This window comes from Cnephaeus nilssonii (genome assembly GCF_951640355.1).
Source record: "Cnephaeus nilssonii genome assembly, chromosome: 23".
Taxonomy (NCBI): Eukaryota; Metazoa; Chordata; class Mammalia; order Chiroptera; family Vespertilionidae; genus Cnephaeus; species Cnephaeus nilssonii.
Genome location: NC_137094.1, coordinates 14,465,172 through 14,487,692, shown reverse-complemented (window position 1 = coordinate 14,487,692; position 22,521 = coordinate 14,465,172). Strand labels below are relative to the sequence as shown.

Genomic DNA, 22,521 nt, shown 5'->3' with positions numbered 1-22,521 from the left:
TCACACAGGGGAGCCCCCGCTTGCTGTTTCTATTCTAACTCAGAGGTGGTATCTTTCAAAGTGTTTACATTATGGACAACAATTAACACAGAAGAACATTTAATGATTAAATACTTTAAAGGGGGGCGGAAGTTACTGTTTTATTTTCTATCTTGATGTTAAGTGTTAATAATATTTTAATTACTAAGTTACTCGGTGTTAATAATGTGTTAAAACAATCCTCCCTGTGCTTACTATAAGGGGCTTGGGGAATTGCTTTGCCTTCTGCATCCCTTGAATATGAGTGGTGCATGATTTTTAAAAGAAAAAAGAAAGTTCTACTTAGTTTTATTTGGGAGCTTATACACCATTTCTCATTTTTCCTAAACAAATGGTGCTCAACTAACTAATTTATGATAATTACTTTCTAGTTTTACAGCATTTAAAATCAGACAGTATTTGACCAAGGCCCCTGGCACACACTTAGTGTAATAAGCTATTCCACCTGGGAAAACACGGTCATTATAATTATATTTAAATATGTCTGCCGATTTTATAATGTGCTTCTAGCAGAGCCCATGATGGCTCACATTAGACTTCACAGGGGTCATTTCAGCGTGGTCGCTGGGAGAGACTCGTCCGTCACCAGGAAGGGGGCTGGTGGGCCTTGAACTGGGGCGCGTTTGCAGTGTATGTTGACATTGGTTCACATTTGAAGATACATGGTTTCCAGATGTTTGCTCTCTGAGTCCTCTGAGTGCGTTTCTCCCTGTTTTTGCAGCGTCCTCGACCTGAATGCCTTTGAGCGGCAGAACAAAGCTGAAGGGCTTGGGATGGTGACCGAGGAAGGATCAGGTATGGGTTAGAATGGTGACAAGGAAGAATCAGGTATGGATTCCTTAAAGTAGAAGGTCGCCTGTTTCCTATTCTTTCCTGAAACGAATCAGCTATCAGTTACCTTTCCAATACAGAGAGATACAGGTTTTCTTTAAATGGACAAATGCTTATGTGACTCCTTTAAAACCCCTAATTGGTCATCATGCAGGTCACACCCAAATCCAATCTTATTGTTACCTACTGTCGGTGGCCTGCCCCTGCTTGGGTAGTAGGAAATGATCCCTATTAGAGAATTATCCACAAAAGGAGAAAGCGCATGGAAGAACGAACACATAGGAACATGGCCTCCGCCAACAGGCTGTCAGGTCCCCCAGACATCGCGGCCTGCTGCCTCCTCCCAGCAGCTGTCCTTATATCTCTCGGACCCAGGCATCTTGGCAAGCGCAACTTCTTTGATGAAGGAAATGAAAGAGTAATGCTTGTTTAGATAACTCTGATCACAATTTACATGTGCACAAAAACGACTCAAATTACCTTAAGAGTTTTTCTCTCTATAAATAGATGCATATATAAACTAGAAAATGAGCACATGGTATAGTTAACACAAAAATAACTATTGTTGCACACTTATTTAATATTTATTAAGAAAAAAATCTCCAATATTTTTTGTTTTGACTTGTTTTTATTCTTTTGTGTTTGATTTTTAAATTAACTTAGTTTTGGAAAGCCTCAATATGTTTATCTGTTTTTGTTTGGTCTGGTTTGGAATTATCGATATATTAGTTTTGGAACATTGGTTTTTCTATTAAGCCAATCTTGCTACAAAAAATACACTTCCTCCCACCTGCCATTGGTAGTCTGCTGGGCTTTCTGAAATAATTTAGAATGAACTAATCTCTCTCTCTCTGTATATTTTTGTTCTCGCAGCAGGAAAAAGAATTAGTGCATGTTTCTTGCTGGATTTCAAAGACAGTCATTGAGACATATTCTAAGGCCGCTGCCATTCCTGTGTGGTTTTGGCTTGTGCTTGGCAGTGGAATGTGTAGGTCCCGTCACCAAATAGCAGTTGTGCCGTGACTGAATTGTGTGAGCTGCCTTCCAGAAAACCCCGGCAGCAGCCTCCGTAGGTTTCCTGAGAATGCACGTGTCATCTCACTGTCCTTAGGTGCGCGCGCACCATCGCAGTCTCTCAGCCGAAGTGATCCCGGGCTGAGAAGGTGTTGTTGTTTAAATATATAAATACGTTCATCCACTTGCCTTGCCAAACAACTTTTTTTGTCATTTTTCTTCCTGAGCTATATGTTGAACGCTCGTATGTTGAACATTTTCTTCACTGACCCTTTTGGCTTTGAAAATCAGCTTGCAATGTGTGCTGCTGGTTTTTGTTTGTTTGTGTCTTTGTGTTTCCGCTTTTGCAGTCGCTTGTGATAAAGATACATGTAAACTGACATGTAGGTGGAATGACAGCCCTCTGTGCCGTCATCCCTCCCCACAAGCACCTGAGCTCCCACTGCTGCAGCGTAAGCAGATGTAGCTTGAACACTGGTCATTGATCAGTACTCACTCCTGTCCACATGTGTCACAAATTAGAGGGTGAGAACAAAAGTTTAGACCCGCAGGTGCTCCCACAATGTCGCCAAGCCCATGCTGCTCCTTTGAACAGAGAGAAACCTGGGTGTCGAGGTTCACAGGCTCTTTTCTGACAAAGAAAACGGGCTTCTCTCTGCCAAGCGCATGGAGGAGGGCTGCCCTGTGGCTGCGGCCGGCCACACGGTGCTGGCCCGACGTGCGGGGCGATGGAGGAGGCACGGGACACGCTCGCTCGGGGGGGTAACGTCTGGACTTCCCTGCAGGCGAGAAGGTTCTTCAGGACGACGAGTTCACCTGCGACCTCTTCCGCTTCCTGCAGCTGCTCTGTGAGGGACACAACTCAGGTGCGTGAGGCCTGAGGCTGAGGCTGGCGCCCGGGAAAACGTGCTTGCCGCCAGTCCTGACAGAGGCCTGTCAGCGGTGATGACGGGTCAGCCCTGCAGGAGGTGCTCGGCCCCAGCTCGTGCCCCGTGAGACGGCCACGTCCCGCTTTCTGTGTCGCTTCACTGCCTGGCAGCCCTTCGTAGCCATCTCACTGTCCCAGCCAGTTGTTCTGATGTGGAGAAGAAGGGCGGCCGTGGAGAAAGACACACCGGGGAGATCTATGTAGGGAGCTTGGTTTCCTCTGGGCCCCTGAGGCCCGGGGACGGTGCCACAGCATCACCTAGAGTGCTGTGCTCCATGCCCTGTGTGTGGGTCCGGCTCCCTACGGCCGTGCGTCCGGGAGGGCGGCAGCTGGGGAGGGACTCTCCTCTCTTCCCCGTCACTGAGCACAGTCCTAGGAGCAGAGGACCGTGAGTCATCTAATTACTGCCTCCTAAGCAGTGGAGTCCTGTCCCAACCCCATGCCCAGAGCTCCAGAGCTAGGGGTCGGAAACGGTCCGCCCCTCTTAGACAAAAATGGAATATTTAGGTTCTGGGGAGCCCCCAGGTGGGTTTATGGGGGGGAGGGTCCCCTCACTTTTTATGGACACTGAATTACTTAATATTAAAACTGCTCTTTAGCCACAAGGATTTTGCTGGAGACATCGTTTGCGGGTGGAGGTATTCAGATAACAAGTCATTTTACACTTTGGAATGAGAGGTAATAACATCGTTTGATCTCGTACAGATTTTCAGAATTACCTGAGGACTCAGACTGGCAACAACACCACCGTGAACATCATCATCTCCACGGTCGACTACCTGCTGCGGGTGCAGGTACGCGGCCTCGCGCCTCGCGGCCAGCTAGAGGGGCTGCTTGGCCGAGATAACGCGCGGGGTCCTCTGTGAGGCTGCGTGTCTCGCTGGGCTTTGGTCTCCCGTCGGGACTTGTCAGACGTGTCGCCTTTGATCCGTCTCTGACCGAGCCTTCGGGTGAGCGGCCACCTTGGCTCCGTCTCTCATCCCGGCTCCACTTGCCTCATTGTGCGCTTTCTGCCAGTGCGGATTTCCCCCACGTTTTCCAGCTTTGATGGCATTTTAAATGTTCTTTTCATTTGGTAAAGCCCTAACATGCTATGCTCCCTTTGCAGTTGGTAGATAACTAGGGGAAGAATGTTTGGAACATTCTCAGGAATGGGAAAGAGAGGCTTTCAAACCGCCTAGATACTTACAGTTAATGAGCTCAGGTTGGATCTTTTCAGCTGTCCTAATATTATTATTTTTGTGCACTTCCAAATCTGTTATGTAGAATGATTTCCTGTCGAACAGGTCAGCCTTGGCTTAACAATGCCCCCCCCCCCCACCCCCCGCCTCTCTTCCAGGAGTCCATCAGTGATTTCTATTGGTACTACTCCGGGAAAGACGTGATCGATGAGCAAGGACAGCGGAACTTCTCCAAAGCAATTCAAGTAGCAAAACAAGTCTTTAACACTCTCACAGAGTATATCCAGGTAAATATTTACCCACTTCTGCTATTTGGCGAAAGAAAGAAAACAGGAGCCAACCGATTACCCTGGAATCCCATGGGAAAAGGCAATATGATAAAAGCCCTTTCCTGTCACCGTCCCATTCTGATTGACCTCGTCTGTAGATCCTTAGCCAGTGATGATGACCACAAGGTTAGGTGGAGATGTGAATTTACACAGAACGACTTGCTTTACCCTTTGGCAGACTGAGGGATCCGTAACTCCTGGGGGTGTGGCCCATGGTGTTGACTGAGGTCTCTCCAGGGCCTGGTGTATATACTAAGCTCTCAGCTGGCCTTAAGAGGGGGGGAGGAGGGCATTAAACCACTTGACCACATTCCAGGAAAACCGAGGAAGTGCCATGGAGACTTTATAAAAAGAGAGACTAGTGCTTAACAATGTCATGTTTGTGTGTGTGTGTGTGTGTGTGTGTGTGTGTGTGTAATTATATAATACTAGAGGCCCGGTGCATGAAGTTCATGCACAGTGGAGGGGAGGAGTCCCTCAGCCCAGCCTGCACCCTCTCCAATCTGGGACCCCTCGGGGGATGTCCGACTGCTAGTTTAGGCAGGGATCAGGCCTAAACCAGCAGTTGGACATCCCTCGTGCAATCTGGGACAGCTGGCTCCTAACCACTTGCCTGCCTGCCTGCCTGATTGCCCCTAACCACCTCTGCCTGCCAGCCTGATGCCCCTAACTGCCCTCCTGCCGGCCTGATCACCCCTAACTGCCCTTGCCTGCTGGCCTCATCGCCCCTAACTGCCTCTGCCTTGGCCCCTGCCACCGTGGCTTTGTTTGGAAGATATCTGGTCTAATTAGCATATTACCCTTTTATTAGTATAGATAATCATGTATGATATAGGTAAAATTCCAAATACTATGAGGACTATACCTTTCTTAAATATTGATTTGTTTTAAGTTCTCTTTAGGCTAAATTTGTCTTAACCTGCAAATTTTGAAAGATTTTATAAAATTCTGGGTGTTTTTTTTCAACCAGCCACACTTTGGAGGCCAGTGTGTCCTCTTTCCTTTCTGCCTTCTCCATGGGCGGGGTTAGCAACGCCCCTGCGTCAGGGAGCCACTGGGCACAGTGCCGCCGTGCTGAGGACAAAAAGGAGGGAGGGGTGGTAGTTTGCTTCTTTAGACTGAGCATAATCTGGGGGGGGGGGGGGGGGGTAGGTTATGTAAAATAACAGCCGCATCCCCGGATGTGGCAAGGGACAGGTGTGGTAGGACAGGTGAGTGAGTTCTTGTCTCCTAAGGGCACCCTTATCGTCACCGTACAGCTTACATTTTGGGGTCTCTTTTTCAGCTGACGTGTTGGTGATGAGAGATGTTGATTTTGCCTCTGTTGTTGTGCAGTTGGTTTTGGCAGTGACGTTATCAGAAATGATGCCATTGGTCTGTTTCCCGTAGGGCCCGTGCACTGGGAACCAGCAGAGCCTGGCCCACAGCCGGCTCTGGGACGCAGTCGTGGGCTTCCTCCACGTGTTTGCCCACATGCAGATGAAGCTGTCCCAGGTAGAGGAACCACCTCCCGCCTCCTAAATGCCGACGGGGGCAGTAGCCCCCAGCACACGAAGCAGCTTTCCCTTATTAGCATCACCTTTCTCAGCTTCTTTATACATCTTTTACTCCACATTGAAAAACATTTTCTTAGATGGAAGAATTGTATGCGCCCTGGCCAGTGTGCTCAGTGGGTTGCAGCGTTGTTCCATGCACCAAGGCACATACCCAGGTTGCTCGTTCTGTCCCGGGTCGGAGGCAACTGATCAATATTTTTCTCTCACATCAGTGTTTCTCTCCCTTCCCTCTTTCTCTTGAATCAGTAAAAACATGTCCTAGGGTGAGGATTAAAAATAATTTTTTTAAATAATTTGATGCAAGCTGAGAATAGATGAGAGCTATCATTCACATTTGAGAATAAAAGATACTGAAGACTTCACTCTAGGAGACAGGAAAGAGTTTAGTCCCCGGTGTTGAGCATCTGCAACCCTTCGTGGACCCATGTCTCCATGACACGCCCCGAAGCTCCCTCCTCCCTGCAGATAGGTGGACACGGATTTGAGCTCTGCCAGGCCCTGTGGAAGGGAGAGGTTTGCGTATGGGGCCCACACAAGCAGCTGTCCTCCAGAGAGGCATTCACCCCCTGGCAGGGAAATTAACTTCATGGAAGTCGAGAAACAGTGGCTCTCAGGATAAGCCAATAAACACAGATTGTCGGCTTCCTTGGTCCTGTGATGCTGGGAGGGGTCGCCGTGGGGGGAGCAGCGCCCTCCAGGGGGACACGCGTGTTCCTTCTGCCTTTGCTCCGACTGTCTCCAATGCCACATGTTGCCCTTTCCAGGATTCCAGTCAAATCGAGCTCCTGAAAGAACTGATGGACCTGCAGAAGGACATGGTGGTCATGCTGCTGTCCATGCTGGAAGGTAGTCTCGGCTCATGTCCGTTTGCATTTATAGGTTTACGTTGTGCACATCCCGATCCTTTGTTCTTTTACTTTAAGGACCAATATTCAGCTTGCTGCACAGAACGAAACGTCCACCCCCAGATGCCGGGTTTATTGGGGGCTTTATAATCTTTTCTCAAGTTCGTGTTTAAGAAAGAGACATTGTCTATGAGGAATGATTTTTTCAGCCCTAAAGGGCTTTGTGAATGCTCCTTTTTATTGTTAATATGAGGCTGGATTTCAGTTTCTGGCTTTAGGATATAAATGTTTGCCCATTTTCTTTATCCTAAAACATGACCAGTTGGAGGGGGAAAGGCCGGCTATTGTTCCAGTACTCCTCTGTGGGTGTGAGTCAGTACGGTGTTGGGCGTGTTTGTGTAATTACAGTGACTGTCTGACTCCCGGGCTCACACCGGAGGATGCCCGGGGCTGCGCCCGGCGCGGAGCTGGGAGGCCTGTGCGGTTGCTCTCTCTGCGGACGGTGCTCACTGTGAACCGGTGCCGTTCTCTGCCTGCAGGTAACGTCGTGAACGGGACCATCGGCAAGCAGATGGTCGACATGCTGGTGGAGTCGTCCAACAACGTGGAGATGATCCTCAAGTTCTTCGACATGTTCTTAAAACTAAAGGACTTGACGTCCTCCGACACGTTTAAGGAATACGACCCCGATGGCAAGGGCGTCATTTCCAAGAGGGACTTCCACAAGGCGATGGAGAGCCACAAGCACTACACGCCGTCGGAAACCGAGTTCCTGCTGTCCTGCGCCGAGACGGACGAAAACGAAACCCTGGACTACGAGGAGTTCGTGAAGCGCTTCCACGAGCCGGCGAAGGACATCAGCTTCAACGTGGCCGTGCTGCTGACCAACCTCTCGGAGCACATGCCCAACGACTCGCGGCTGCAGACCTTCCTGGAGCTGGCGGAGAGCGTGCTGCGCTACTTCCAGCCCTTCCTGGGCCGCATCGAGATCATGGGCAGCGCCAAGCGCATCGAGCGCGTGTACTTCGAGATCAGCGAGTCCAGCCGCACGCAGTGGGAGAAGCCGCAGGTCAAGGAGTCCAAGCGCCAGTTCATCTTCGACGTGGTCAACGAGGGCGGCGAGAAGGAGAAGATGGAGCTCTTCGTGAACTTCTGCGAGGACACCATCTTCGAGATGCAGCTGGCGGCCCAGATCTCCGAGTCGGACCTGAACGAGCGCTCGGCCAGCAAGGAGGAGAGCGAGAAGGAGAAGCCGGAGGAGCAGAGCCCGCGGACGGGCTTCTTCTCCCTCCTGACCGTGCGCTCGGCCCTGCTGGCGCTCAGGTCCAACCTGCTGACCCTCCTGCGCATGCTCAGCCTCAAGAGCCTGAAGAAGCAGATGAAGAAGGTGAAGAAGATGACGGTGAGGGACATGGCCACGGCGCTCTTCGCCTCCTACTGGGGGGCGCTGGCGAGCCTGCTGCACGTGGTGGCCAGCGTGCTGCGCGGCTTCTCCCGCATCGTGGGCAGCCTGCTCCTGGGCGGCAGCCTGGTGGAGGGCGCCAAGAAGATCCGAGTGGCGGAGCTCCTGGCCGACATGCCGGACCCCACGCAGGACGAGGTGCGGGGCGACGGGGAGGAGGGCGAGCGGAAGCCGCTGGAGGCCGCCCTGCCCTCGGAGGACCTCACCGACCTGAAGGAGCTGACGGAGGAGAGCGACCTGCTGTCCGACATCTTCGGCTTGGATCTGAAGCGGGAAGGGGGGCAGTACAAGCTCATCCCTCATAACCCGAACGCCGGCCTCAGCGACCTCATGAGCAACCCAGACCCCGTTCCCGAGGTGCCAGAGAAAGTGCAGGTAACAGGCCCGTCGGGGCAGCTGGGGGGCCCGGGACACCCTTGTGAGTCGGTGGGCGTCCCGGCTGGCGCTGCAGCGGGTCCAGCACAGCCCTGGGCTTCTAGAGAGGGTGGCCCTTTGGTCAGCAGAGCTGCCTCTGGAGATCGTTACAAGCTACTGAGTTATCTTAACTAGTACGTGTGACCCCGCGTGCTCACCCAAACGACATTGGGCAACGAAACAGGGGTTCCGTCCACAGGCGCTTGACCCGGGCTCGCCACGTGTCCGCCGCTCCTGCCAGGACCAGGAAAGCGTTCCGTGCTGGGGGGCGACAGGGTCACGCGTGGGTGAAGGAGGCGGTGGTGGTGGTGGCAGTGGCTGGAGCAGACCTGAGAAGGGGGACGTAGTTGGCCTTGAGGGTGCGTGAGGTTCGAGCAGGTGCTGAGGAATTGAGAGGAAAGGGGAGGCGCCCAGAGTGGCACCTGCCGCCCTGGGGGTGAGCGTGTGGAAGGGAAGCGCAAGTGCTGTCTCCACCGAGGCAGGGGTCACCGAGAGGTCACCACAGGGCTCCCTAAACTCATCCCAGGGTGGTGTGTGACCGGCTTGTCTTTCCCTTCACTTCAAGGAACAGGAGACAAAAGAGGAAGAAAAGGAAGAAAAGGAAGAAAACAAGTCGGAACCCGAGAAAGCCGAGTACGTGTGGTTTCCTTGTGGCTCGTGCTCTCTCTTCAGGGCGCAGAACGGAGACCTCTGTCCTCTCTGGGGTCAGGCTCAGCGCTGGGACCTCCGTGCTGGGGCATCAGTGTGGGCGCCGCCCGCCCGGAGCCAGGCCAGCCTCGTCCTCCGGTCCCATCGCCCTGTGTGTCCCGCAGCAGGGATGCCTCCCAGAGCCGAGGACCCCGCTCTGGTTTAAGGGCACATGGGATTCTGTCCTGGGAACAGTGTGGGCTCAGTCCCCTGTAGGGGGCGTGCAGGAGGAAGTGGATCGGTGGTTCTCTCTCATCATTGATGTTTCTGTCTGTCTCTCTCCCTTCCCCTCTCTCTGAAATCAATACAAACATATTTTAAAAATGTTAGCTATACCTCCTGTGGGTGAGGTTAGGTGGGTTATGTCTACGTGGGTTTTGAATATGAGTTCATCTACATAAATACACTTCCATGGAGGATTGGTATTCTGCAGCTAGAGGGGTTTTAGGTATCAAATTTTAGTGCTTCTAATTCCATTATCATATGTAACATTAACATCCTGACATGCTTTATATACGTGAACAACCAAATGCATGTCTCTGACGTTAGGTCCGAAGATGCGTCACTGTTCAAGGTTGACTGTTAAATCCTCATTCAGCAGTGAGGCAGGCTGGGGGTTCATTGTTAGTCTCCTTCTAGTGCGATGTCATTGCTCAGTGGGAAGGGGGAGTGCTGTACGGGTACAAAGACACTCCAGCCTGGGAAATGCTGTAGATTTCAACTTCACTGAATTCCCCACAGGAGGCCAGGGTCCCAGACATCCAACCCGGATTCTGAAATTCTGAACATTACAGTTCATTGGAGGAGAACGTTCTCAACAATGATGCTATGATTTAAATGTGTGTTCGTTTGTATATTTTGGCACAAAGCCTGCTAGTTCCTTCGTCTTCTGCCGGCTTATGTTTACTCGCCTGTTCCCAGGGGAGAAGATGGAGAGAAAGAAGAAAAGGCCAAAGACGAGAAGGGCCGGCAGAAGCTGCGGCTGATCCACACGCACAGATACGGGGAGCCCGAGGCCCCCGAGTCCGTGTTCTGGAAGAAGATCATCGCTTATCAGCAGAAGCTCCTGGTGAGCCCTTCAGGGTGAACGCTGCTGTGACACATTGTGAGGCCATAATAACTGAGGCTCCGCAGTGTCCGTGGGCTCCCGTGGGCTCCCGTGGGCTGGGCGGCAACCAGAGAACCAAGTCCACCTGCTGGTGCGTTGGGTTTGCTCCGTGAGGACGGACCCAGGACCTCGGCACACGTTCACAAGCCCGAGACCTTGGACGTGGTGGCTGCCGCACCCAGTGTCTCCCCACAGAGTCTGGGACGGGTCTGGGCATGCCCCCGAGGCTCACTGCAGGACCACCTGCAAGGGAAGTGGCCGTCCCCGAGACTGAATGTTCTCACTGCTTAGGTGCACGTATGGGACATGTTGTATGTACTTCGGGCAGGCAGATATGTGTGTGGTAGTAGGTTTTAACAAAGTTTTCTCAGCCGTCTGTGCCTCCCTGTTTAGTACAGAGTACTCTGAGCATAAACGTGTTCTAGAAAGTTCTGGGTGGTCACTAGTTTGGGTGTTGAGGTAGGTGCCCCGCTGCAGGTGAGGCTGCAGGTGAGGCCGGGTGGGGGGCACGGGGTCGAGTGGGCTCAGCGACACCGGCAGGAGCCCCGTGGTTCCTAGGAGTGTGTCAGCCGCCTACAGGAAGCAGGTACAGAGGGGCTGGCGTCGCTCTGCTGCGGGCCGCGGGCCCCTCTCTGCATGGTGGCTTCTCTGCTCACCGGTTTGCATGCACAGGCTGGCCATGGTCACCTCAAGCCCAGTGTCCCAGGACTCTGTCATCGCGGAGCTCAGTGCCAGGGTGACTGGCCCAGCCTCGCTGATGGGTCCCCCCACCTGGGTGAACGGCATGACCGGCCCCCGCGGCCCAGGGGCCTGTGGCGGTGCAGGCGGAGTCCCCTGTGGAAGGGACACCGCCAGCAGAGTGTGTGCCCGCAGAGGGACAGGCGACGCGGTGCCTGTGACGTGGCCCCTGGCACATCCACGTGGGCACCGTGCCGACGCCTCCCACTTAACATTAAAGCACGTGCTGCTCCCCAGAGCCTTTTCCTCAGACCCACTTCTGTCCGGTTCTGTCCAGCTCAGAAAGTGGGACCAGCCGCTTAGTTAGGTGCCGAGACCCAAACCCAGAAGTTACCACCTCTGAGCTCTCTCCCTTCCACCTCCAGTACAGCCCAGCAGTGACTCTTCTCAGCTCTGTCTTCCAGATGCGTGGAGCCCACCCACTGAGGGCATCAAGCCCTCTTCAGATCCTCCTGGAATGAAATAATTCCAACTGTGATAACAAGACTCATAAACTCGCCTCTATGTCATATCCAATCCTCATAGCGAACCCTTATGAGAAGGTTCTGGTTTATCCGCACTTCACAGATGAAGGAAATGACGCTACAGCAGTGATTCTGTTCTTGTGCACATCCCCCCTGGAGGCCCCGGAGATCACAGACCCCACACAGACCTCATCAGGGGCCTGCCACTCCCTCTAGCTCACCTGGACCCCAGCCCCTCCTACACCCCCTCCCAGACAGGCTTCCTCCTCTCTGTCCTCATTGGCACCCCCACAGCTCTGACCTCGGGGCTGCCCCTGCGTGCTCCTCTCTCTCTGACACACATTTGGTCCCCGCTTGTTCTCTTGTTCCCCGTGGCATTCAGGCCTCTGCTCACGCACCCCATTCCCTAAGCCCGCAGAGAGCATTCCCTGGGTGACGTCCTGCCTGTGGGTGTGTCCCCTCCGTTTTGCCCAGATTTCTAACTCAGTGATGTCCACGGTCTCAAGAATGAGGCTTGATACCCACTAGGCGCCCAGGAAGTAGTTTTGGGTAAATGAATGAATGCTTTATTTCATGGTCTGCAAATTTCAAGTCTCTCGATTCAGTGACCCTTTCATTTTTTTCACCTTCAGAACTATTTTGCTCGCAACTTTTACAACATGAGAATGTTGGCCTTATTTGTCGCCTTTGCAATCAACTTCATCTTGCTCTTCTATAAGGTACGTACTTCTTGGTCTTAATAACCAGTGCGATGCTCCCGACAGCCTGAATGACGTTCAGATGTCACAGACCCACCCTGAGCACGTCCCTGACTGTGAGGTGGCTCAGGGAGATGCGATTCTGCAGGGGCTCGCCGCATGCTCCCCGCCCATGCGCATAGCTCACCTGTGGCTCAGGGGTGACAGGTGGTTCCTCTGGTCCTTGAGAGGCAGCTGAGCCATCTCAGTTCCCCCACTCGCGGATCCTGGTAACTCTTGGTTCAGTAGAAGGATTGGCACAAGCGTGTTAGTGATCTGCTGACCCAGAAGCTTCTGAGAACATCCCCCGTGGACCAGGGAGGAGGGGTGGAGAGAGCCACCCGTGGCCTGGGCAGGGCCCTCACCTCGCGCCCAGCCACGTGCGGAGAAGGCTGGGTTCCTGTTTCTCGTTGGCGCTGACGCTTGGAGGGAGAGAACTGACCGCACTCTAACTGGTTTGAATCAGGTCTCCACTTCTTCTGTGGTTGAAGGCAAGGAGCTGCCCCCTCGCAGCGCAAGTGAAAGCGCCAGAGTCAGCAGCCCGGACGACGGCGGGGACGACGCGCCCGGCGTGCTGGCGGTGCACTACGTGCTGGAGGAGAGCAGCGGCTACATGGAGCCCACGCTGCGCATCCTGGCCGTGCTGCACACCGTCATCTCCTTCTTCTGCATCATCGGCTACTACTGCCTGAAGGTAAGCCGCGCCGGCACTGGGGCCGCCCTCGGGGAAGCGGGTTCTGGGATGGAAATGCCATGCACGGAGCTTATTCGGAATGTTCCAGAAATCCACACCTGCGGACGGTGGGAGGGAGCAGGGGCCGCCGAGGGGAACATGGACGGGGCAGACGCACGGGGCAGGCACAGCCTCACTCTGCAACGCTGGCTTCGGCCGGTTGTCCTGGCTGGGCCCGGGGGCCTGGCCATTGGACTCCACACTGACCAGGCATGGCTGCAGGCTGCCCTGGGGAGGGGGGAGGGCTGGCCTGGGGTGGTCTGACTGAGCTTCCTTTCACACACACAGTGGCCCGTTTCACCTGTAACGACCCTGCGGCAGGGGCCAGGCACGGTCTCCCTAGCAGCGCTCCCGGAGGCGTGTTAGGTTATAGGAACGCACCCTCGGAGCCTCGCAGTCAGGGTGACTGTTCTGGCATCAGGAACCTCTGCTGCCGTCCTGGGCGCAAAGGTTCCCCAGTGTGTCTCCCTTCCCCCGGGAGGTGATGGGCTCCCAGGACGCTGCAGGGAGCAGTGTCATCGGGTGAACGCAACCAGGAGGGAGCCCGAGTGCGCAGGGCTGCCATTTCCTGGGCAGCTCTTCATCTTGCCCAGCAAGACCCCCCCCCCCCCGCCCCCTCTGCTGTGCAGCCTGAGAGCCGCTGCAGAGCAGGCCAGGGCGGGAGGCCAGCACGTCTCCTCGAGACTCCTCTCCACCTCCTCCCGGTTCCCTGGGGTGTTCTCAGACGTTTCTGGAATGCCCGCACCTCCCCTGTGTAAAGTCTGTCCATAGGAAAAGGGCGTCAGTGTGTTCTGGAGACATCTTGAAAAACGGACAAAGAGTTTTCCTGATGTTGAAATTAAAATTATTTCACAATAACGTGGTCACGCTGAGCAAGGGATTATTAAAGAGATTTCTCAAATGAAATTGTGTTTTTTAAAAGCATGCATTCGGGAAGCTCAGTGAATGGTTATTGCCCTTAGTGAATTTTATTGCCCTCGTGTCTGCTGCTACCATATGTATGCATCTATAACACGCCAAAGAAAAACAGTTTTACGTAACCTTATTCTCTTTATTATTTAACAGTGACTTAGTTGCTTATGAACTTCTGTGTTTAAAAACATGTGTATATATAATATCTATTCTGTCTCTTGTTTTTCCAAGACCTGGCGATGCTTTTTCCTAAATACAGCTGATTCACTTTCATTCCATTTTTACTTTCCCGGAAGTAACACGGGAAATGCTTCTCTCCTAAGGCTGGTTTGTAAGGACTGTGACCACAGGAGATGCCAGTTCATATAAAGTAATTTAATGTGTTTCTTTTTGAAACGTAGGTCCCGCTGGTTATTTTTAAGCGCGAAAAGGAAGTAGCTCGGAAATTGGAATTTGACGGGCTTTACATTACGGAGCAGCCTTCGGAAGACGATATTAAAGGCCAGTGGGATCGGCTCGTAATCAACACACAGTGAGTACAGAGCGTACGAGGTCTTCGGCGCTCACAGATTCCAACGTGAAGTCCCTGCGTGCTGGCAGAAGTCAGCCGAGTGATTAATGGGTGTTTATTCAGCCAAGAAAATCAAAGGCTCAGCGCCCTCAGCCCCTGGTGGAGGCCACCAGTTTTGCCATCTGTGCTCTGATTCCTTCATCAGAGGGGCTTTGCGTCGGTCCCCAGCTCCGTGGACTTGGCCTCCATCACTCAGAGTTCGGAGAAGGGTGCAGGGGGCAGGGGACCTGCAGTACAGAGTTATATCACCCAGAAGCGCAGGAGGAGCAGAGCCATTCATTAAGGTAGGAGAGGTAGCGTTAGAGACAGATTGAATTTCACGTTTTTAGTTTTTATTTTTTTAAAATATATTTTATTGATTTTTTACAGAGAGGAAGGGAGAGGTATAGAGAGTTAGAAACATCGATGAGAGAGAAACATTGACCAGCTGCCTCCTGCACACCCCCTACTGGGGATGTGCCCGCAACCAAGGTCCATGCCCTTGACCGGAATCGAACCTGGGACCTTTCAGTCCGCAGGCCGATGCTCTATCCACTGAGCCAAACCGGTTAGGGCAAATTTCACATTTTTAATGTAAACTTTCAGCAGGTGCCGTCAGGCAGCCTGTGGAGAACTAGCTGAGCATCGGACGTGCGAAACAGCAGACAGCAAGCATGCTTTCCTGCACCCGCGTCGCTCAGCCGTGTCGGCCGCGAGCTGCAGGCTGCTGTGCAGCGTCTGCCCATCCCAGCAGTTTCCCACCGCTGACTGTCCGTATTTTCACAGTAGCTTGCAGTTCTCAAGAGGGAAATGCCTCCTTTTTATTAGTTTAGTGATTAGTTTTGCTTGTTTTTAAGAAGTTTTCATTTCAGTAGGTTCTTGCTTTTCAAATGGGGGTGATTTGTCTGTGGATAGCACAGTAAACGTTGGCTCCGAATGCCGTGTTTTGTTTAGCATTCTAGGCGCTAAGTCACATTCCGTCCATACACACACACACACACACACCCGTGCATACCGCCCTGGCCCGGTGCCAGGTCACGCAGGTTCCCCGATCCACGTCTCCTGAGGGTAACTGGTGCGAAGGAGACTGCGTTCCCTCCGTAGGAAAAACAGTGACAGATTTCTAGATCCTTTGAAGACACTTGACAAAGCAATCTATAAATAGATTAAAAACACAACAGTCAGCTGACTAACAAATATGCTCACGTTCTTCTCCATTACAATGTCAACCCAGCGCCTTTTTGTGAGTTACATGTATGTACAGTATTTATATATTCACATTCAAAGTAATAGTTGATGTGCCCACAGTGCAGAAAAATTACAGGATAAGATGGGAAACAAATTCATTACAATTTTCATGAATGGAAGATATGTTTGCATATTATTTTAAATATTTTTTATATTTCAAGCAGTATGCTGTGATTTATCATACTTTAAAATAACACTCTTTTTTTCCTACACTTTTCCATCTTTTAGGTCATTTCCCAACAACTACTGGGACAAATTTGTCAAAAGAAAGGTAATACTTCTTAGAAGGAATACATTCAGTATTTTTTTTCCCCCCAAAGTGCAATTGAGATTTGAACTGATGTGGCTCCTGTGTAGAAAGAGATCCCGGGGTACGCTCTCTGCCTGTTACTGTCATGGCCAAGTGCAGTGGAGTCCGATATGAATTCCGCACTTGGGGCAAGGGACCCGCCCCCTGGGGCTGCAGAATAAGTGAGCGCTGCTCCAGACCCCCGAGCCCTGACAGTGACTCGGCAGGCTCACCCGCATTAACCACAGCGGGTGGGGTTCCTGGCTTCCTCCGGTACCCACACCAGCAAAGGCCCTTTGCGGTTAGGGCAGCCGACAGGTCAGGCGTGGTCCCCTTTCCACCAAAGAGGTAACGGCGTTGGCCGGCAACAGGGAACTGCATTTTATTTTCTTTCTATCATCTTTGAAGATCTTACTTTCGTGAAGTTTTATTCTCCTGAAGCAGACTGCACCGAGGGCGGTAGGAAGCAGCTGAGGCGGAGCTCAGCCATGGACTGGCGCAGAGCTCTGTCTGGAGAGTGGAGGGCTCTCAGGTGGCGGTGCCGACGGCAGCTCAGCGCAGAGGAGGCAGCTCGGTGCGGGCTCCTCCCTGACATGCAGTTTTGCAGTTTGCGTGAGAGGCTGCTGGGCCGATTTTTAAAATTTGAGCTTAGCTAAGTCACTGAGAGCCCTTCTTAGTAGATATTGTCTTGCTCAGGGTCCACAGCCATCAACTAGACTTTAAAGTGAACTTCAAAATAAGACAAATATATAGTAACTATAAAGATAACTAGACGTTTTATGCACAGACAGAGCTGAGCTGACCTAATGGTTGGGGCTCTTTTCTCGCTGTCTCCTAGGTTATGGATAAATACGGCGAGTTCTATGGCCGGGACAGAATCAGTGAGTTGCTTGGCATGGACAAAGCCGCCCTGGACTTCAGCGACGCCCGGGAGAAGAAGAAGCCCAAGAAAGACAGCTCCCTGGCGGCCGTGTGAGTGTCACTGCTCTGCGCCGCTGAAGGAGGAGACAGTGGTGGCATTTGACCTTTCAGGAGCCTTGTCTCCCTCCCTCCGGGTCACCGGGACCGAGAGACAGGGAACAGAGTGTACACAGAGTCTACTTTGTACCTCTGGCTATTTTGAGCTATGAATGATTGGATTTTTTCTATTAATTTTTGAAAGTGCCTTTTTCATTTTCTTTTAGAAATGTATTCTATTCATTTCAGAGCGGAAAGGAGAGAGAGAGAGAGAGAGAGAGAGAGAGAGAGAGAGAGAGAGAGAAACATCAATGATGAGAGAGTATCATTGATTGGCTGCCTCCTACACACCCCCTGCTGGGGATGGAGCCCGCAACCCGGGCATGTGCCCTGCCCCAGGAATTGAACCGTGACCTCCTGGTTCAAGGTCGACGTTCAGTCACTGAGCCATGCTGGATGGCTGAAGATGCCTTTTTCATTATGTACATAAAGCAACAACAAAAAACGCTCTTAATTTAACTTGCCTTTCCTTTCCTTAAGCCAAAATAAAACATATGCAAACGTGCAATATATGACGATGTTTTCTGATACTTCTTCTTTGAAAAAAAATGTTAATTTTCTTAAGTTTTGGAAAAGGGGACTATGTAGCCCTTTTATTTTCTTTTTTAAAATACGTGTTTATTGATTTTTAGAGCGAGGGGAAGGGAAACATCGATGAGAGACAAAAATACGTGTTTATTGATTTTTAGAGCGAGGGGAAGGGAAACATCGATGAGAGACAAAAATACGTGTTTATTGATTTTTAGAGCGAGGGGAAGGGAAACATCGATGAGAGACAAACGGGAAAGTCAGATCCCCACGTGACCCTTCCTCTGTTGTAGGTTGCTCTGGGGAAAACGAATCGTGCTCTCACGCGCTCTGGGTGCTTCGAGCCTCCTGGGTGTGGACAGGGATAGAACTAATGTCCGGGATGGTGCCGGGCTCATCCCTGGGCATCTGCTTAATGGGCACGTCTGCACACTCTTTGTCTTTCCAGACTGAACTCCATCGATGTGAAGTATCAGATGTGGAAACTCGGAGTCGTTTTCACTGACAACGTAAGTTACGGCAGCGCGCAGGCGCTCCGGTTACGGCGGCTGTGGGCTGCAGATGTTACTCAAGTTCTTCGAAATCAGTTCACTTAATCCAGAGCACAGCTGGGCAAGACCCAGGGATATGTGATTAATCGCCTGTCTCTCAGGCCCTTTCTTCCCGTAGCTGAGATGAAAACAAACATATATTTACATAAGAAGAAGCTGAGATGCAAAGTTATGTGTAGTTTCATTTAGGTTTTAGTTGGGTGGGGCATACTTCAACATTTCGTAGATGTTAAAAAGGAAGTTCTAAATACATGAAAAGGATTTAAATACTGACTATGATAAATGTTAGTTTCTCCCAAATTAAATAATTATTGTGTTGATCCTTCGTTTATCCAAGAGCCTCAGAGCCTATGAAATAAACATAAGGACCAAGTTAGGTGCCCACAGACAGTGAAAAAAATCTCGTTACCAAAAGCTACCCGCTGTCGGCAGCTGATCCTTTTCCTCCTGCCTGGCTTGCTCAACAGTGTCACATTTTTCGTTCTTGAAGTTTTCAGATTAAATGATTGTTCCTATCAGCTCTCATCCCCGTTTGCTGGCTGTGGGAAGTCGCTGCAGAGAAGCCTGAGACATGGCTGAACGCTGAACCAGGCGTGTTCGCTGTCAGATGTCAGCCAGCATCCCAGGCCTCTCACCAGCCTCTCACCCCTGCGCCCAGGAGTGCACCGGCCTTGTGCTCTGGCTGCGGCTTCTCCCGGGACAGCTCATTTCCTCTTAAAGTCTCCCTTCAATTTTAACACTGTCTTTCACAGTGAACATGAGTTCCATTCTCCCAAAGACTGGGACACCCCCACATTCTCCTGCCTCGACCCCCACCTCACTCAGCCACAAGCCCAGACGCCAGGGACCTTAGAGACTCTCCTGAGGCCCCAAACCCAAACTGTGTGTCTTAGAACTGTCACCTGTTCGTAAGGCGTCTTGCAGCTAATCTCTCTCTAATGGTGGAGGCCACTCCCCGGTTATATAATTAGAATTCTGTACATTTATAATCTAAGAAGGCGAAGTGAACGGAGTGGCTGCACTAGAGTGAAGCCGGCACTGGGACGGCAGTCACGGGCTCTGTTCTCTGACGCACATGTGTCCATCCCGTCTGCAGTCCTTCCTGTACCTGGCCTGGTACATGACCATGTCCGTGCTGGGGCACTACAACAACTTCTTCTTTGCTGCTCATCTTCTCGACATCGCTATGGGCTTCAAGACGCTGAGGACCATCTTGTCGTCAGTAACGCACAACGGCAAGCAGGTGAGAGGGTTTTGGAAGATCTTTTAAACTGCGGCATTTCCCAGGGAAAAAGTTGGCCTTCAAAACTGTTGGTTATCAGCTCTTAAAGTGTTTTTCACTTTGATCATTGCTTTATGTTACCAAAACAGGACTTCTCAGGCATATATTTAAAATATCTATATTATATATCATTAATAGTGTGTTTTTCCAGATGTTAGAAGCAATGAGAATTTCTACTTTTAGGATATGGAAACTGAAGGGTCCCGGGTTCAATTCTGGTCAAGAGCATGTACCTTGGTTGCAGGCTCCATCCCCGGCCTTGGTCGAGGCCTGCGCAGGAGGCAACCAATCGATGTGTCTCTCTCACATCGATGTTTCTCTCTCTGTCTCCCTCCCTTCCACTCTCTCTAAAAATCAATGGAAAAATATCCTCAGATGAGGATTAACAAAAAATACATATATTTGATTTATAATCAGTCTTAATGAGATAGTTTTAATTGGAATGTATATTACTTAAAGACATTATAAAAAGAAAGAGCAATGTATCTACTGTCAGATATTTAGATGATAGAAAAAGGAGCATTTTAAGCAGCTTATTATCAATTTGGATATGAAATTAAGACAGTTGATTTACATTCCAGCTATAGGATGCATTTATTAACTAAGGAAACAAGTTTTACATAAAATATCTGACACCTTGGTAAAATAAAGAGAATATGAAAACAGGTTCCCCCTGGGTGGTGGGAAAGGCATCTGATCACCTGGCTGGTGTGGCTCAGTGGTTGAACATCCACCTATGAACTAGGAACTGTGAGATCACAGTTTGATTCCCGGTCAGGGCACATGCCTGGGTTGTGGGCTCAATCCCCAGTGTGGGGCATGCAGGAGGCAGCCGATAGATGATTCTCTCTCATCATTGATGTTTCTCTCTCTACCTTCCTCTCTGAAATCAATGAAAATATATATTTTAAAAAAAGAAAAGACATCTGGTCAGTGAGTCCAGCTTGTGCCAAGTCCCACACAGACATCCCTCCCACAGCCACCCTTTCGCGTGTCCTAACACACGCTCGATGTCACGTTGCTTTCCAGCTGGTATTAACCGTGGGCTTATTAGCTGTTGTCGTATACCTGTACACTGTTGTGGCATTCAATTTCTTCCGAAAATTCTACAATAAAAGTGAAGATGGAGACACACCAGATATGAAATGTGACGACATGCTAACGGTAAGTTCATGTGTGTGGTCTCGTGTGGATGAAAACGCGTTCCCGCCTCAGCCTAAGTAACGTGTGCAGTTACCCTTTAACGGGGCAGAGCAGGAGCGGCAGTTCACCGAGAGCTGGGCCAGGAGGCGGCAGCCTGGGGGCTGAGTGACGGATGCGGTGGGTGGTGCAGGGAGCTGGCTGAGCCGGGTGAAGGCGGCTGGGTGGGAGGTGGGTGTTTGCATCACGTTACGGATAGGAAACGTGCCAGGGAGCGAGAGCGAGCACCTCAGGTCCCGGGATTAGGACTTTGCTGAGAGAGAGAAGTGAGGCTGTGGGTGTGAGGGCCAGTGTCCTGGGGGACGTGGCCTCAGAGGCGTGTCCTTGGAGGCGTGTCCTCGGCAGGGGCCCTCTCTCCGCAGTGCTACATGTTCCACATGTATGTGGGTGTGCGAGCTGGAGGTGGCATCGGCGACGAGATCGAAGACCCGGCGGGCGATGAGTATGAGATCTATCGGATCATCTTCGACATCACCTTCTTCTTCTTCGTGATTGTCATCCTCCTGGCGATAATACAAGGTAACCCTCCTCCCAGGCGCCAGGCAGCCGTCCTCCCGGGTACCAGGCCGGCTGGAACCTGAGCCCCCGGCGTGCGCAGCCACAGAGGGGGCTGAGCGGCTGGTGTTTCCGGGAGAGCCAGCCGGGCTTTCCGCTCAGAGCTGCGTGCGTCGGGTCCGGGGGAAGGTGGGCCATGGACACAAGGGGAAGACCCCACCTGGCCTGCCAGCAGCCCCTCTGCGAGCGTTACAGCCCCGTGGGGCGCCCTCAGCCTCGGGTCCGATCAGACATCATCAGTCTCTGAGCCTTCAAATATTTTTAAATATTTAAAAATACCTTTTAAATGAGGCACGTGGCGAGCCCTGTGGGACGGTGGTGCCACTCGCCCTGGAGGGAAGGAGCCCTAACACGTCCAAGCCACGCCCGGCACAGCGGGGGTGTCGGGCCGGAGCAGGACCCGCGCCTCGGGACCACCCAGGCCCACCTGGCCCCCGGCACCTCGGGGGGTGGTTTCTCCCTCGGAAAACGCTCCGGATCGTTGCCGCTCGTGCCGGTGTCCTGGTGGAGTTAAGTGTCGCTACATGTGCCGTCACCCCTAAGTGCTCCGGGCTTAAAGGGGGCTTTTCCCAGTGACGAACACGGACAGGCCACACAGACTCACACCCGTTCCCGATGTCGCCGCTGAGTGTCACCGTAACGCGTTTAATTCGCGGGCAGGGCCAGAGGACACGTGGGAGAGAGGGCGCGCCAGCACCCCAGGAGAGAAGCAGTTGGGGAAGTTTAGGGAGCGTCGGGGGAATGATTGGCGGCTCCTTCCTCCCGGTCAGCGTGGCCACGCTGGGTGCCAGACACCAGTGAGCAGCACATGAGGGCGTTTTCTGGGCTTCCCAGCCTCAGTCTCAGCTGCTGCCTTCAGCCTGGAGTTGGCTGTGACGGAGTCTGACTTGTGTCGGCCCCACAGGGAGGAGGCCTCGCCCTGAGGGAGCGTTGGGGTGCGCACGGTGGTCCCCACTGCTGAGCGGTGCCCAGAATGGCTGCACACGTTCCCTCCCAAGGGAGGGTTAGCCAGGGTTTGCGACGTTAATGATGATTCTCTGGGTGATAAAGACTAACCCGTGTCTTTATTTAACTCCAGGTTTGATCATCGATGCGTTTGGAGAACTCAGAGACCAGCAGGAGCAGGTCAAGGAGGACATGGAGGTCAGTCTCCCATTTCTGCACGTGCCTGATGGGTGCTCCCCTCCCCTCCCCTCACTGCCTTTGCCTCGGAGCCCCCCGTGTGTGAACAAGGGGGAACGATAGGCCCGTGCTTGAGCCGTGTGCTGAGCTGGACCTGGGGGGCCCTGGATACGTCACCCCTCAAGGGACGGGAGACCATTC

General features: G+C 52.0%; 1 protein-coding gene across 1 annotated transcript in view; it reads left to right on the top strand.

Moving 5' to 3' along the window:
- RYR2 (ryanodine receptor 2) overlaps positions 1–22,521 on the top strand; it is a gene marked incomplete at its 5' end in the record, with an annotated part of 198,852 nt that overhangs the window by 173,474 nt on the left and 2,857 nt on the right. Inside the window, 19 exons of the mRNA XM_079763764.1 lie at positions 761–834; positions 2,670–2,750; positions 3,518–3,606; positions 4,152–4,280; positions 5,712–5,816; positions 6,643–6,724; positions 7,263–8,560; positions 9,165–9,232; positions 10,208–10,355; positions 12,229–12,315; positions 12,800–13,027; positions 14,380–14,510; positions 16,005–16,047; positions 16,904–17,037; positions 18,059–18,119; positions 19,258–19,404; positions 20,473–20,607; positions 21,006–21,162; positions 22,277–22,341. Coding sequence (XP_079619890.1) covers positions 761–834; positions 2,670–2,750; positions 3,518–3,606; positions 4,152–4,280; positions 5,712–5,816; positions 6,643–6,724; positions 7,263–8,560; positions 9,165–9,232; positions 10,208–10,355; positions 12,229–12,315; positions 12,800–13,027; positions 14,380–14,510; positions 16,005–16,047; positions 16,904–17,037; positions 18,059–18,119; positions 19,258–19,404; positions 20,473–20,607; positions 21,006–21,162; positions 22,277–22,341 — 3,262 coding nt within the window. The remainder of the gene's footprint in view (positions 1–760; positions 835–2,669; positions 2,751–3,517; positions 3,607–4,151; positions 4,281–5,711; positions 5,817–6,642; positions 6,725–7,262; positions 8,561–9,164; positions 9,233–10,207; positions 10,356–12,228; positions 12,316–12,799; positions 13,028–14,379; positions 14,511–16,004; positions 16,048–16,903; positions 17,038–18,058; positions 18,120–19,257; positions 19,405–20,472; positions 20,608–21,005; positions 21,163–22,276; positions 22,342–22,521) is intronic.